Genomic DNA, 16,766 nt, shown 5'->3' with positions numbered 1-16,766 from the left:
CATAGATGGCAGAGGGGCAGTGAATCAGTAGGTAGCAGTAAAACCCATCGTAGTAGATATATCCCCAATGCCAAAAGCCGCTGCGATAACAGTGAACTGCTATGTGAAACTGCCGCTTAAACGATATATCACTTGCTATATATGTTGTGCAATCGCGCGGAAGTGAACCTTTTTTATCGTCTCTACTTAGATTTTAAATATTTGTTTGTGCGTATCGCCTATCGTTTATCGCCCGAGTATGAACGCCGCCTACGCGGCAAGTTACCAGAAGATTGGTTAGAGTCAAGTTTCATAACATACCAAAAACTGAAATTAGCGACTACAGACTAACAAATTTAATGAGTTACATCTTGAACCAATCTTGAAACAATGAACCTCTTCATTTGTCATTTGTTGATTACAATAAGGCGTTCGATTCCATAGAACTCTGTGCCGTATTAAAAGGAATGAATAACGCAAGGATTGATTCTAGATATAGAATACTCCTCAAATAAATATACGGCAATGCAACTATGTAAATAAATGTATCAGGTCTAACAACAAGCAAAATAAGAACGGAGAGAGGAGTTAGACTGGGAGACAGGGAGACATTATCTCTCCAAAATTATCTACTCTTGCCTATTGCATTAGAAGATGTGTTCAATAAGTTAAATGGGGAACAACGTGGAATTAAAATTGACGGCAGATTTGTAAGTCATCTAAGATTTGCCGATGACATAGTACTCATAAGCAGCAATACAGAAAAACTAATCTAGGTACATGCTAATAAAGGTGCTTAAACAAGAATCTGAAAAAGTCGGTTTAAAAATGAACTTGAATAGAGAATCGATAGGATACACGGACAATGCCCTATTAGCATAAATTGAGTAAGAAATCATGTTGGTGAAGACTTTAGAAATTACTCCTTCTATCGGCATGTAAGTACAACACTTTTGCATTGCACAATTATAGACCACATACATATGCGTGTGTATGAGGATATATGAGTGTTTACTTGTATGCGTGTGTGCATAGGTGTATATCTGTGCACTGTGGTTGTAATTTATATGGTACATTCCATGTCAAATCACTCAGGCAAAAACTTTTGGATCTCCAATTTTTCTGAAACTTGGTGTATAGCTTCTGCGGGACGTAAAAATAAGATATTTAAGGTAAAAAAGTCTTCTTTTTTTTCTTAAAATGTTATTTTATGCGATTTTACAGTGATTTGCATTTTCTATCGTAAAGTATCAATGGGAAAAATAATAATTTAATAGAAGGGGCTCAAAAATGTCATTATATTGCATTATAACAAGTTATTTTGATTCAAAACAAGTTTTTGATAAAATTTTATAATGTAGAAAATGGTAAAATACCGTTTTTTACATTTTCGTCCATTACCAAAATACATCATAATCGATTTGGCTGAAAAATTGCCCACAGATAGCCAAAACATAGGACTAAGTGGTTAGAAGGATTTGAATTATATTACAATACCAAAAAAGTTACATGCAATAATATCAGACTCAAAAGTATATTAGTCCAGTCGGGATAGCATTTGACTTTGCATGCCGAGCTGCTCAAAATTTTATTTTTCTAATCTTTAGGGGGGTCAATAGTAGCCTAGATTTAAAATCGCGAATGAATTCCTCCGTTACATTAGCCGCGATCTTGATTTTAAAGGAGAACCGTTTTTGCTCAATATCTCCGCTATTTGTAACTTTTCGACAAAAATGTAGGAACTGAAATTGTTCCAAATAAATCGTATTTACAATTGAAGACCTAAGTGGAAGAAGGAGGTATGTAACATTTTCTAAAATTTTGAGTTTCTTGGTGAATGAAGGTGGTATGTAACTTAACTATCATTTGCCACTTTTACTGTACCTCTAAAAAGCTTAATTAGAGATATTCTTGTGGATGAAGGAGGTATATAACATGTAAAATACAATTCTTGAATGGAAGAAGGAGGTATGAAACATTTTTCGTCTTTTTCAGGTTTAAAACTCGAAAACTATTAACTTTAGAGAAAAATTACAAAAGACCGTTTTTATTTCAAATGATCAAAAGAACCTAAAATATTGTACCCGGGTTGAAACAATTGATTTTTCAATTAGTTTAAAAAAAATTTCAATAAATGTAGCTAAATAACTACGAAATTATGGCATTTAGATATAGGGAATATATCACGAAAAATAATCAGCATTTCTTAAGGACTTCAAAACGCAAAAATATACAGGGTGTTCCATTTGAAATAAGAAAATTCATTAGATTTACAGAAAACCGGAAGTTCTGACAACAATGTAATTGTCACTATTATATCGGTCGCATTAGAAAACCATTTGTCACCATAATCTATAAAAAATCGTGCAATCCCTTTCCGAGATAATTGAGGCTTTCCATACATAAAACTCACTCTGTATAATATACTCCATTTAATAATACAAGGCAAGGTAGACGGAAGAAAAAACGCCAGGTCGAAGAAGAAAGGCCAGGTCGAAGAAGAAAGGCCCGGTCGAAGAAGACCGTCATGGCTTAGACACCTGTGAGAATGGTTTAACAGATCCTCTGCATTCCTTGAAACCAACTTGAAACAACAATTTCTAAACACCCCTTATTTAAACAGTTCTTATATTGGTGGAGATACGTGGATGACATACTAGTCTGCTTTACAGGAACTAACAGACAACTTGACCCATTTCTATCATACATTAATTCACTTCATAATATTGAGTTCACAATAGAAACAGAACAGAATAATTCCATAAACTTTCTAGATGTAACGATTACCAGACTACACAACAAACATGAGTTCTCCGTATATCATAAACCTACCCATACTGACACAACTATACACAATTCATCATCCCATCCTACACAACACAAATTAGCAGCCTACCATAGCATGATACATAGACTGACAGAAATTCCTATGACAAAAAAAAACTTCGAGACAGAACTAAATATCATTAGACAAATAGCAGTAAACAATGGCTATAACGAACAAACAGTTAACAACATTTTAAACCAAAAACTCCATAAGAAAGCCTTGAAATTAGTGTATCCACCACCACAGAAAGAACCCAGTACCTTCTGCTCTCTCACATATACTGGCAAAATAACAACAAAAATAGCCAGATACATAAAAAAGAAAGGAATAACACCAGCTTTCAGAACTAACAACAACTTAAGCAAACATATTAAAAACAATAAAAGCCGAAAGAGAAAGCAACTACAGAGTGGTGTGTACAAACTAACTTGTGGTGACTGTCCGAAAACTTACATCGGTCAAACTGGCAGAACTTTTGACAAACGGATAGCAGAACACAAAAGGGCTTTCAACAATAGAAAAACAGACACTTCTACATACGCACTTCACCTTCTAGATCATAATCATTCTTTCAATGAAGAGTTTCAAATTCTACATATTCAAAATAAAGGCCTTAAGCTATCACTTTTAGAATCAATGGAAATTAATAAATTGAAAAATACAGATATAATTCTGAATGACCAACTCGAGACAAACAGCTCCCCACTCCTCAACCTCTTCAGTTAAAGACTTAAAAAGGCAAACACATTGTAAAATATATCACTTGAGAAAGGCACTTTGCCGAAACAGCTGTAGTAATAACATAGTTATAATAAATTTTGTGGAAGTATAGAAAAACAAACGTTTTTCAGTGTTTTATTGTGAGATAAAATGAACTTCCATCAAGTAACGGTCGAATCCATCAATTATTTTATTAACGTTTTGACAACCGATTTGGGCGTCGAAGCGTTAATAAAATCATTGTTTAGTTAAATTGTGGCTTATTTTCCATTTAGAATAGTTTATTACAAAAATGCCACAAGGAAATAGCTTCAGAACAACATTACAATCTGTTTTTCACGTACAGAATTTAAAAGACCCTCCGTCATCCACTCGTTTTTAAATGTTGTTCCCCTCGTTTTAAATGTTGCTTTTAGATAATTTCACGCAAGACGCGACGGCCGCCCTACTACAGTCTTCCGAGTCGTTTACCCTATAAAACTAAATATAATTTCGTAGAATAAAAGGTATAGTTATATTATATGAAGCGAAATCACTGTGGTTACTTTATTGTCGAAGAAATTGAAATCAACCGAGTTCATTGGGTCCATCCTATGAACGCAAAAAGATACGATTTATAGATTTTTATATTCACAGATATTGATGGAACACCCTCTATACTCAACGTTAATTGCAACTATGTAAAATAAAGTTTATTATAATATACTTACTGTTATATAATTTTTATGAGGAAAATTTAGAGAATTCATTTTATATCCAACACCACAAGATCATAAATTTTCATCGCCCTGTATATAGCCAAAATTTGTAAATAATATAATTAGTCGTAAGCAGTGTTTCGTGGTAAAGAGGAAAAGTGTAGTGATAAAGATTCTACGAACGGACTTAACAATTCAAAACAATGGAACTAAATTACGATCGGTTTTAAAAAGTGGATGTATTAGCGGTTGGAGTGAACAATAAAACGTTTCTAAATAATGGTTTCCTCGAAAGCAACGACGGTAAACAGATTTGTTAAGTTTTGGAATAGGCTTTTTTTAGATATAAGAAAGAAGTTAATTTTAATATCTCCTGGAAATTTCCAACACTATTTGTTCTTAAGAAATGAAAGTAGGCAGGTAATGTTGAGAGAATGCTTGTGATTGGCGAAAGAGACCGATGGAGGGAGAATAGAATGTTTGAGTCTGAGTTTGATGAGGGAAAAATATTTACTGTGTAATTAAAATCTGAAGAGAGCAGTCCAGTTTGGAAAGTAGTGATTTTGTGTAAAGTGGTTAATTTGGTGGCCGTGTAAGCAGATTTCTGTTGAGACGAAATCGTGATCGAGTCGAGAAGTAAAATCTCCTCGTGTCCGAATAGATTCCAGTTTTCTGTCTGGAACGAGTAGCCGGTTTGTATCAATTTTGCACAAGATATCGAGCTGAGAGAAAAAATCTTGGAATTAGATTGCTTTTGTTTGTATCAAGTCAGAGACTAAATTGAGGAGAAATTTCAAGCGAGTGCTGTTTTGTTTGGGAAACAGTTTGGACAAGAAGAACAGTTGCAGCATCCGAGGAGCACGTGTGGGAGAAACGAGGACAACACAATCCATGAGAAGAAGTTAAGAAGATAGATAAAGTTAGTCAGATTATTTGTGAAAAAAGAGAGTTGTTTGATATTACATACCATATTTGTTTTTTGTCAATTTAACAGTTTTACAGCATAATTTATTCATTCATAAATTCATAGAGGACATAAGTAATCTTTTAAAGGTGAAAATTAAATTTTGTTTTTTTATAATAATAAGAATAGTCCACCGAAACATTTAAATAAAATTTTGTTAAAAGAAAAGGAGATAGTAGAATTACAGATTAATTTTAGTAGATAAAATATTTCTACGAGAGAACAAAGTTTTAGCATACATTTTTAATCTTATATTTATGGTATAGTATATGAATAAATAATATTTATAAAATTTATATGATTGTGAGCATATTTATTTTCCTTGTTTTGTCCTGGGTAAAGTAAGCAACGAGAAATACTAGAAGCCTCAAACTAAAGGTGATATATTAAAATCAATTAGCCCCGAGAACATTTTTTTATTGGAAAGATTTATTAAATTTTGGTTTTGTTTACATGAGTAGCAATTAAAATAATTATTTAATTAATTGAATTGATAAGATGCTGATCAATCTCATAGCTGAGAGAAAATATAGAGCATAATAATACTTAGCAGTTTTAATTACTGTTGTTATCAGTAACATATTTATAATTCATTTTGCTGTGCTTACCAAATGTGTTTTTTTCTTTATCACCTAATTCGTCAAATTCACTGTTAAGTGCACGGTATACACCATTCCAAGCATTTATCGTCAAGTTTTTATCTTTATATATTTCTATATAATAATATAGTGTAAATAAAAATAATATACCAAACAACACAGCAAAATATCTTCGTGCGACTCAATTCTTATTGTGTGAAAAGGACAAGTGCGTCAAAACTATCGCACGAGAAAACCCTCGCACGTTCAAAATGCTTATAATGTGAACCAGCCCATATGATTACATGAGCCACCATTGGAATGTTGTCGTGCGTTCTAACACTCGCACGTTTAAATTCTTATAATGTGAAACAGCACTATATATTTTACTTCATTCAAAATGAACTCGCTTATATGTAACCCATTCAAAATTTAAATAAGTAGAAATTTGGGATAGCTTACCTAGCGTCACATAAATCGCATTTAAATTTCCTTTCCTTCCTTGCCCAAGCACTGAGGGTTCCTCCTTCTCCTTCAGCGTCGGTTATAACACCAACACTACTTTCCGGCTCACTTGGTGAGTCCATATGAGAATTATCTGATTTATATTTTTCACTTGCTAGGTCTGCATCATTTTCTAAAACGGATCAAATTGAGGAATAGAAAATTCCATATAAATAACAAAACTCGCATAGAAATTAAAAATTTATATTTAATCAAAGAAGAACGCTTTAGGTAAATTTGTAAATTATGATTAAGTGAGGCATATAGACTCAAAACCTGCTATATCCATGTTTTGAAAATTTTCAGGAGACTAAAAAAACATTAACAATGTAAATTTTCGAAAAAGTATCCGGCATTTCTCGATCAAAGGGGCATCAATAAATGTCATAAAATGGCACACTAATTTGGTATATTTTTCTGCATGCCCCTTACATCTTTCGATTCTAAGCCCACATAATATTGTCAAAATTCCTCGTTTTCAACTGCTTTTAGGCGCAATTAATGCACTAAAAGTGGGGAACCATTTTGATAGGAAGACATACAAAATATACAAAAAAGTAGTACTTTATTCGCAGTAGCATATCCAGGGTGGGGGGGGGGGGGTTTGGTTATAACCCTCCCACATTGGAATGTACTTTGAGCTTAAATTGGCGGTATTCTATACCCTCAAAAACCCTCCAGTAGTTGTAACCCCCCCTGAGGATCATCCTGGTTTCGCCGTTGCTTTATTGTTCATAAAGTAATGGACATAGCAGGGTTTGATTCTAACGTCAACATTCCACTTGTATTTTAAAGAGGATTTAGAAGGTTTTGAGCCGAAACCTTATTCCTGTAGATTAATATATGCTTGAACTTTGAAAATGTGTAAAAAGGGGGAATACGAAAAATTTTGGATTTAGCAGGGTTTGATTCGGATGGACTCTGAGTAAGTTTATTTATCGCAAATGACCACCTATTATGCGGAGTGGGCCAAAAGTCTGGAAACTGCTAATTATCTCTTAAATTAATGGTCCGAATAAACAGGGATACACCTATTGGACAATGCGAAGATAAATGATGTTTGTAACGTTGCCAGATTTACTACTTTTCTAATATCATTCGTCACTTTTTTTTAAATACGACAACCATATACAGTGATGAGTGCGCTAATAACTGGCATAATAATGCAAAAGACGGAAAACATAATACGTTGTGAAATAAAAAGAGGTGAAACTAGAGTGAAAAAGAAACGTATAAATTTATATTATATTAATATTTTCCCACATTTAGACGTATCGGATGAGTATATCAACTAAAACTGTCACAGTGGTAGTTGCCAAACTCCTCTGATACGTCTAAAGGTGGGAAACTATCAATATAAGGTAAATTTATAGGTCTCTATTGATAATTTACCACCTCTCCCAGTTTCATTTCTTTTTATTTCACAACGTATTATGTTTCCCGTCTTTTGCGTTATTTTGCCGGTTATTAGCGCACTTATCATTGTATTCATTCACTTCAATACCAATCCAACCGTATCTAATACTTCCGGTTTTGTGTAGTCAGAAAGATCTTAAAAACATAAAACAAAAGCCTAGACACGCCTTATCGCCTCAATAAATTTGTTGATTCAGACTACATACAGGGCCTATTTTACAACTAGGGCCCTGAGGCACCTGCCTCGAGCCCGCAATTTAATGGGGCCCGGAAAAATCAACAAAAAAATTCTTATTGCAATAAAAAAAATCAATATTTAAGCTGGCCGGGAAAGGCACCCTCTCATCCCCGGTATCATCCATTAATTTTTTTTAAATGTTTTCCACCTTTTTTATTTCATATTTGGATTCTCCTCTTTGTACTGATTTCAAAAATGTATAACACATGATGCTTAAAGTCGGTAGTTTATGAGAAAAATAAATACAAAAACAAGAAAATTGGATTGAAAACAATTATTTTTGTAACAATTTTATTACACACAAGCATTTAGAATCAACATGTCACTACCAAAAATTTTAACAGTAGTAATTATTCAAAATGACTTGAAATTTTAAATAATTATTGTTAAAATTTTGAATAATTATTGTTAAAGTTTTTGGTAGTGAAATGTTCATTCTAAATGTTATAAAATTGTTAAATAAAATAATTTTTATTCAATCCAGTTTCTTTGCTTTAGTATTGATTTTTCTCCTAAATTAATCACTTTAAGCATCAAGTGTTAAACATTTTTGAAATCAGTACAAAGAGTAGAATCCAAATATCAAATAAAAAAGATTGAAGTAATTTAAAAAAAAATTAAGGGATGATACGGGGGTGGGAGGGTGCCTTTCCCGTCAAGCTTAAATATGGCATAATGTCTCCACCTTCAAGTATTATTTGACGTGTTTTTGCGTTTTTTCTAAAAATCAGTGGTTCAAAAGTTATTTAATTTAAGGTGGAGAGTTTTATCTGAAAAGTACTGTATATAAAAAAAATGATACAAACGTAATTTATGTAATTGATAAATTTAGTTAATTTAATTTTTGACTTCTTTAGGGACGTTGTGCGATTTTTGGATAGGGGAAAAAGCATTGAATTTGCGACCGTCATTGCGACCGTCATCGCGACCGTCATTGCGACCGTCATCGCTTATGCTATATATTATTTGTATGTATATATAAATTGTATAGAAGTATTTAAATTTAAAATAAATGTAAAACCTATTTTAGGATGGGGAAAAAAAGATTTATTTCGCGACCGTCATCTCTTCGACGAAATAAATTTTGTACGTATCTATATTATGTGTATCTATACATAAATTTAATAGAAGTATTTAAATTTAAAATAAATGTAAAACCTATTTTTCGATAGGGAAAAACGATTTATTTCGCGACCGTCATCTCTTGGTCGAAATAAATGTTGTACGTATATGTATTGAAGTGAAAACTTCTTTAGGGACGGTGTGCACTTTTTGGATGGGAAAAAGTATTAAATTGGCGACCGTCATTGCGACCGTCATCGCTTCGAAGAAATAAATTTTTGAAGTGAAAACTTCTTGAGGGTCGTTGTGCACTTTTTGGATGGGGAAAAAGTATTAAATTAGCGACCGTCATCGTTTCGACGAAATAAATTTTTGAAGTGAAAATTTCTTTAGGGACGTTGTGCACTTTTTAGATAGGGAAAAGTATTGAATTAGCGAACGTCATCGCGACCGTCATCGCTTCGGCAAAATAAATTTTTAAAGTGAAAACTTCTTTTGGGGACGTTGCGTTGTGCACTTTTTAGATGGGGAGGAAGTATTGAATTAGCGACCGTTCATCGCTTCGGCGAAATAAATTTTTGAAGTAAAAATTTCTTTAGGGACGTTTGTGCACTTTTTGGATGGGGAAAAATTATTAAATTTAGATGGGGAGAAAGTAATAAATAAGCGACCGTCATCGCTTCGACGAAATAAATATTTGAAGTAAAAACTTCTTTACGGACGTTGTGCTCTTATTGGATGGAAAAAAGTATTAAATTATCGACCGTGATCGCGACCGTCATCGCTTCGATGAAATAAATTCGTGAAGTGAAAACTTCTTGAGGGACATTGTGCACTTTTTGGATGGGGGAAAAGTATTGAATTATGGACCGTCATCGCTTCGACGAAATAAATATTTGAAGTGAAACTTCTTTAGGGACGTTGTGCACTTTTTCGATGGAAAAAAAGCATTAAATTAGCGACCGTCATCGCTTCGATGAAATCAAGTTTTGAAGTGGAAACTTCTTGAAGAACGTTGTGCACTTTGTGGATGGGGAAAAATATAAATTAGCGACCTTTGTCGCTTCGACGAAATACATTTTTTAAGTGAAAACTTCTTTAGGCACGTTGTGCACTTTTTGGATGGGGGAAAAGTATTGAATTAGGGAACGTCATCGCTTCGACGAAATAAATATTTGAAGTGAAACTTATTTATGGACGTTGTGCACTTTTTCGATGTAAAAAAGTATTAAATTAGCGACCGTCATCGCTTCGATGAAATCAATTTTTGAAGTGGAACCTTCTGGAGGGACGTTGTGCACTTTTTGGATGGGGAAAATATTATATTAGCGAACATTCATCGCTTCGACGAAATAAATTTTTGAAGTAAAAATTTCTTGAGGGACGTTGTGCACTTTTTGGATAAGGAAAAATTATTAAATTAGCGACCGTCATCGCTTCGACGAAATAAATTTTTTAAGTGAAAACTTTTATAGGGACGTTGTGCACTTTTTGTATGGAGGAAAAGTATTGAATTAGGACCGTAATCGCTTCGACGAAATAAATATTTAAAGTGAAAACTTCTTGAGGGACGTTGTGCACTTTTTGGATGGGGAAAAAGTAGTAAATTAGCGACCGTTATCGCTTCGACAAAATCAATTTTTGAATTGAAAATTTCTTTAGGGACGTTGTGCACTTCTTGGATGGGGAAAAAGTATTGAATTTGCGACCGTCATCACTTCGCTGAAATAAATTTTGTACATATATACATTATTTGTATGTATACATTATACATAAATAGCATAGGGCATACGCATCGCGTATATCGTATATGATATAGGTATAGCACTTCTTGGATGGGAAAAAGTATTAAATTGGCGACCGTCATTGCGACCGTCATCGCTTCGAAGAAATAAATTTTTGAAGTGAAAACTTCTTGAGGGTCGTTGTGCACTTTTTGGATGGGGAAAAAGTATTAAATTAGCGACCGTCATCGTTTCGACGAAATAAATTTTTGAAGTGAAAATTTCTTTAGGGACGTTGTGCACTTTTTAGATAGGGAAAAGTATTGAATTAGCGAACGTCATCGCGACCGTCATCGCTTCGGCAAAATAAATTTTTAAAGTGAAAACTTCTTTTGGGGACGTTGCGTTGTGCACTTTTTAGATGGGGAGGAAGTATTGAATTAGCGACCGTTCATCGCTTCGGCGAAATAAATTTTTGAAGTAAAAATTTCTTTAGGGACGTTTGTGCACTTTTTGGATGGGGAAAAATTATTAAATTTAGATGGGGAGAAAGTAATAAATAAGCGGGGGTTAATAAGTCTGTTAAGGATGGGGTAAAAGCATTGAGCTCGTAATTTATATACTATAAGAAGTTTTCACTTCTGTCGGCACTCCTACGAGTGCCTTTAATTTTTTATTATTATTATTATTATTATCTATAATAATGTACCAATAATTTACTAATATTTAACTATTCAATTTTTACTCATATTTAAAAATTTATAATTTTCAAAAATAAATTTTATGTATTGTTAATAAAAATTTAAATTTCTGGTGTGTACATTTGTTTTAAAGTTATTGTTATTATTAAATTATATTTAGGGCCAGAAAATTATGTAGTACCTCGGGCCTGATTTGAAGTAAAATAGGCTCTGACTATCAGTGATGCGAAACAAAAAGAGATGAAACTATTGGAGGTGGAAATTATCGTTATAAACGTATAAATTAACATAACATCACATAGTTTCCCACCTTTAGACGTCTGTGACAGGAGTATTTTATAAAATTCTACTGTCACAGTGGAAGTTGTCATACTTCTCTGATACGTCTAAAGGTGGGAAACTATGTAATGAAATGTTAATTTATACGTTTATAACGATAATTTCCACCTCCACTAGTTTCATCTCTTTTTTTGTTTCGCAATGTATTATGTTTTCCATCTTTTGAGCTATTTTGCCGGTTATTAGCGCGCTCATCACTGTATCCAACTAAATTGAACACAACAATTAAAGTTTACTACATAGCTAAATTAATGTCTACATAATCAAGTGTACAAAATGTCATCCCTTGTTAATTTGACAGTAGCCTAAACGATGGTACAATGGATCTATTACATTTCTCCATGTTTCTCTAGAAATTAATATGGATTCTAAAAGTAAAGATGATTCAGATTTGATTATCTACATGTGCTTATACGTATTTCGAGTTCAACTTATTCTCATCAGAGCAACTGTGTACACAGAAGCACTAACTGGAATCAAATTTTCATCCTTTCGGTGTAATTATTAAAAAAAAATTACAAAAGATTACTCTGCGCTTTTTAAGATGGAAAAATAAAGCAGAACAGAATGGGGAAATACTCGACAAGGGAATCGATAATTGCATTCACGAGCTGTCGTTCACCGTGATAATAATCTTAGCAACTACTTCCTTTTATACTCACAAAAGTGAATAAAAATATAAATTAAAAGTAAAGATGACTCAGATTTGATTACAGAACAGGTCGTCGACTACGTGCTTATATGTAATTCGAATTAAACTTATTCTCATCAGAGCACCTGTGTACATAGAAGCACTAAATTGGAATCAAATTTTCATCCTTTCGGTGTAATAGTTATTAAAATAATTACAAAAGATGTAACTAGCACCATCTATGAATCGTAAGTCGAAATGAGGCAGGAACTAAAATTCGAATTATTTATCATCTGCGCGTTTTAAGATAGCAAATAAAGCAGAGCAGACCGGTGAAATACTCGACAAAGGAATCTGTAATTATTGCATTCACGACCTATCGTTCACCGTCATAATAATCTTTAACGAACTAGTTCCTGTTATACCCACAAAAGTGAATAAAAATATAAAATAACAAGTAATTGGACTTCGTAAGTCCTAGGTTTTCACCCAAAGTAATCGAAAGTAGAACTGGAAGACGATATTTGAATTTTACGTGTAACTTTGCGTGGATTGATATACTGTTCTTACGATGTCAGTTGGACCAGAAGCATTTTTGGGGTCCGGTCAATAATTCTACGAAGAGCATAGAAATAAAGATAAACCATATAAACATTTGCTTGCTTCAAAATGGATCACTCCTTGTATTAGTCCACATGGACGCGGGTGTGGCTTACTACTTTCTAACGTATCTTATTGGGCAATACTGAAGAGTAATTGGTCAAATTGTTCGGAAGTGCTTAGGCTCAAATCATATCGTTATCTGGTCAAAATACCTTCTCATGTTTCAAAGGCGGCAAGCAATATAAACACTAAATAAACAGAGTCGTCGTCATAACTTACAATAATTATTATTTTATTTTTATAATACATTTTTGGTCTCATTTCTTTAGTACTTAAAAAATGAATAAGCACATTAAATTGCATTTGTAAGTATTATATACTTTTAATGATCAATTTTAAATTTTATTGTATTGTATTATACTGAAACTGTATTGTTTATACAGGATGTCCCATATATTATGCGAGATTTAATGACGTCAATTTGCTATTTTCTGTTTTAATACAATATATATACTTACAAGTCAAAAGTGACATTTGGAAAAATTGTGTAGCTCATGTTCAAGTAAAATAAAAATATTATCTTGCTTTGTCACCAATATTAATGTCTTCTTCTTCTTTTCCTTCTTCTTCTTCTTGTGTAGACATGACTGTCTGTTTTTCAATGTGGCTCCAGTAAGTTGTCATTCCATCGTTTTCGTGGTCTTCCCACTTAGTTTTGGATCCCGCGTATGAAAAAAAAGTTGATTAATAGCAAGCTGAAAATTTTTTAATAGCTTAAGGGTGTGTAGTTGGAGAAACTTTGATATATGGGAACACTGGAATAGGGGAAGTTTTAATTGTGGAACAGGTTAAAAATTTGGAACGGCCAGACCACGAAAACGGCACATGTATTTTGTCCGACAGAACAGACTTAAACTCTCCGAACAGAGATTAAACTCTCATGCAAAAATCAGCCTACTATTTATCACCAAATGGGCGTTTTAATGAGTGGAACATGTAGAATATGTCAAATGACAGGAATTATGACAGCTAATAAATAGCAGTCTGATTTTTGCATGAGAGTTTAATCTCTGTTCGGAGAGTTTAAGTCTGACCGTTCCAAATTTTTAACCACAATTAAAACTGCCCCTGTTACAGTGTTCTCATATATCACAGTTTATCCGACTAGACACCGTTTAAGCTATTAACAAATTTTCAGCTTACTATTAATCAACTTTTTTTTCATACGCGGGATACAGACCTAACTGATCGTCTTCCTATTGGGGAACCGTCTCTCGCCGTCCTTACTACTTTGTTTTTCGTCATTTGGCTCATGTAGTTGTTCCATTATACTCTTCTGCTTGTTACCCAATTATTGATGTTGTCCACCTTGCATATCTGTCGTATATCTGCACTTCTACCTCTTCCCATATCCCATCGATTTTTCAAAGTATTTTCATCTCTGCTGTTTCTAGCATTCTTTCTGTCCTTTCTGTATCAAGTCGTGTTTCTGCCGCGTATTTATGTCATTATTGGTCTGATAACTGTTGTGTAAATTGCGCCTTTCACTTCTTTTCCAATATTGGTGTGGTAGTTATAAACACGACAAGTGTCGAATCAAGTTCTGAACACACGGATAGTGATATATTTCAACTTGTCAAAAATATGTCCTATGTATAGTATTTTTACTACAAAAGCGATAATACGTAGGTCAAAATTTTTGACGTAAGAGAACTGTCAAAACATTAGAATGTGAATTTTCATTATTGCCATGTTTATTATAAACATGGATATAATGAAGAGTCACATTCTAATGTTTTGACAGTTCTCTTACGTCAAAAATTTTGACCTACGTAATATCGCTTTTGTAGTAAAAATACTATACAGTAGTAAAAGTGATCTCTTCATTAGTCATGAATTAGACAATTCGACTGGAAGAGGAATTGTTCGTTTTCATGTATTTTATGTGTATATTCAAAGTGTAGTCTTATTTCTTTAGTTCTCAAATTAATAAGCACGTTAAATTTCATTTGTATTATGTATTTTTAATTATCTTTGGTGTCAATTTCATAAAGAAATGTGAACAATTAACAACATTATTACTGTTTAACAAATATTGAACCATAATTAAAAAATAAAAGTTTACTCATTAATTTCTATTGCGCCGCCTATGTTTTACAAACGGTGCCGACAATCGGTGTCGAATTTTGTTTTTATACTGGTCCAACTGACATCGTAAGAACAGTACGAATTTACTAATGTTGAGTCATTCTTACTAAACTTTGACATTTGTCACCTCATTTGTGATTCTACCCGGTATAATGGCAGAGGAGTTACATTGGCGGTCCTACGGACCGACGGAAAGATTGCCCAGGTCAAATATCTCACCTTAGTACCATCCTTGGATTATCAGCTTTTATTTGACACCTCATTTGTCATTCTACCTGGTATAATGACGGAGAAGTTATATTCGCGGTCGTACGGACCGACGGAAAGACAGCCTAGGTCAAATATCTCACCTTTAGTACCATCCTTGGATTATAAGCTTTCATTTGACACCTCATTTATCATTCAAGCTGGTATAACGATGGAGGAGTTATATTCGCGGTCGGAGGGACCGACGTACAGACCGCCTTAGTTAAATATCTCACCTTTAGTACCATCCTTGGATTATCAGCTTTCATTTGACACCTCATTTGTCATTCTACCTGGTATAATGACGGAGGAGTTATATTCGCGGTCGGAAGGACCGACGCACAGACCGCCTAGGTCAAATATCTCACCTTTAGTACAATCCTAGGATTATCAGCTTTCATTTGACACCTCATTTGTCATTCTACCTGGTATAATGACGGAGAAGTTATATTCGCGGTCGTACGGACCGACGCACAGACCGCCTAGGTCAAATATCTCACCTTTAGTACCATCCTTGGATTATAAGCTTTCATTTGACACCTCATTTGTCATTCTACCTGGTATAATGATGGAGGAGTTATATTCGCGGTCGTACAGACCGACGGACAGACCGCCAAGGTCAAATATCTCACCTTTAGTACCATCCTTGGATTATCAGCTTTCATTTGACACCTCATTTGTCATTCTAGCTGCTATATTGCCGGAGGAGTTGTGGTTACGGACAGACGGACAGACGGACGTGGATAATACAAAGATTTCACATTTTTTCAAAATGGGTGAAAACAAAAGTAAATATAAATCACGAAGATACAGTAATGGAAAAAATATAAATATAAATACAAAATTTTTATCTAAAAAACCCTACATTATGTATACATAACATTATGTATATAAAACCCTACATTTTTGTACATTTTTCGTATCCCTTATCATTTTCGAGTTACTTGGAGAAAAAGGAAGATTTTTAAGAAAATTTAAAAATGCGCTCTATAATTTGATCTTATTTTTTTCCAAAAACCATTCATTTTAAACCCGTCAAATTTTTGAACATACAAATAACATTATAATAAAAGGATTGTAGAAGGAAAACGATGCATTTAAATTCTGGTGGATGAGGGGTTAAATATACTTTTCATTTTTTCTTAACATACATTAGTCATAAATTTTTCATATGTCGCTTAGTATGAATGTAATCGACATTTAACAGTACTCATTTTAAAGGTCTTTCCAATCATTACAAAAGGTATTCTTAGCGTAGCAATATACCATTGATTATAAACTACCCCTAAAATCGACCATTTGTCTATTATATTTACGTTCAATACACTGAAAAAATCTCTTTTCACCTACCATCTATTTTTGTATCGTAACTAAAACAATTATGAAGA

The 16,766-nt window shown here is 33.4% G+C and overlaps 1 protein-coding gene across 4 annotated transcripts in view; it reads right to left on the bottom strand.

The window, feature by feature from the left end:
* LOC114329654 (zinc finger and BTB domain-containing protein 8A-like) overlaps positions 1-16,766 on the bottom strand; it is a 184,604-nt gene that overhangs the window by 92,353 nt on the left and 75,485 nt on the right. For all 4 annotated transcript variants that reach the window (XM_028278836.2, XM_028278834.2, XM_028278835.2 and 1 more), the window contains exon 3: positions 6,229-6,403. In XM_028278836.2, the coding sequence (XP_028134637.1) occupies positions 6,229-6,403 (175 nt within the window). The remainder of the gene's footprint in view (positions 1-6,228; positions 6,404-16,766) is intronic.

This window comes from Diabrotica virgifera, chromosome 7 (assembly GCF_917563875.1).
Source record: "Diabrotica virgifera virgifera chromosome 7, PGI_DIABVI_V3a".
NCBI lineage: Eukaryota > Metazoa > Arthropoda > Insecta > Coleoptera > Chrysomelidae > Diabrotica > Diabrotica virgifera.
Note: the sequence above shows the minus strand (reverse complement) of the source record. Positions and strands in the feature narration are given on the sequence as shown.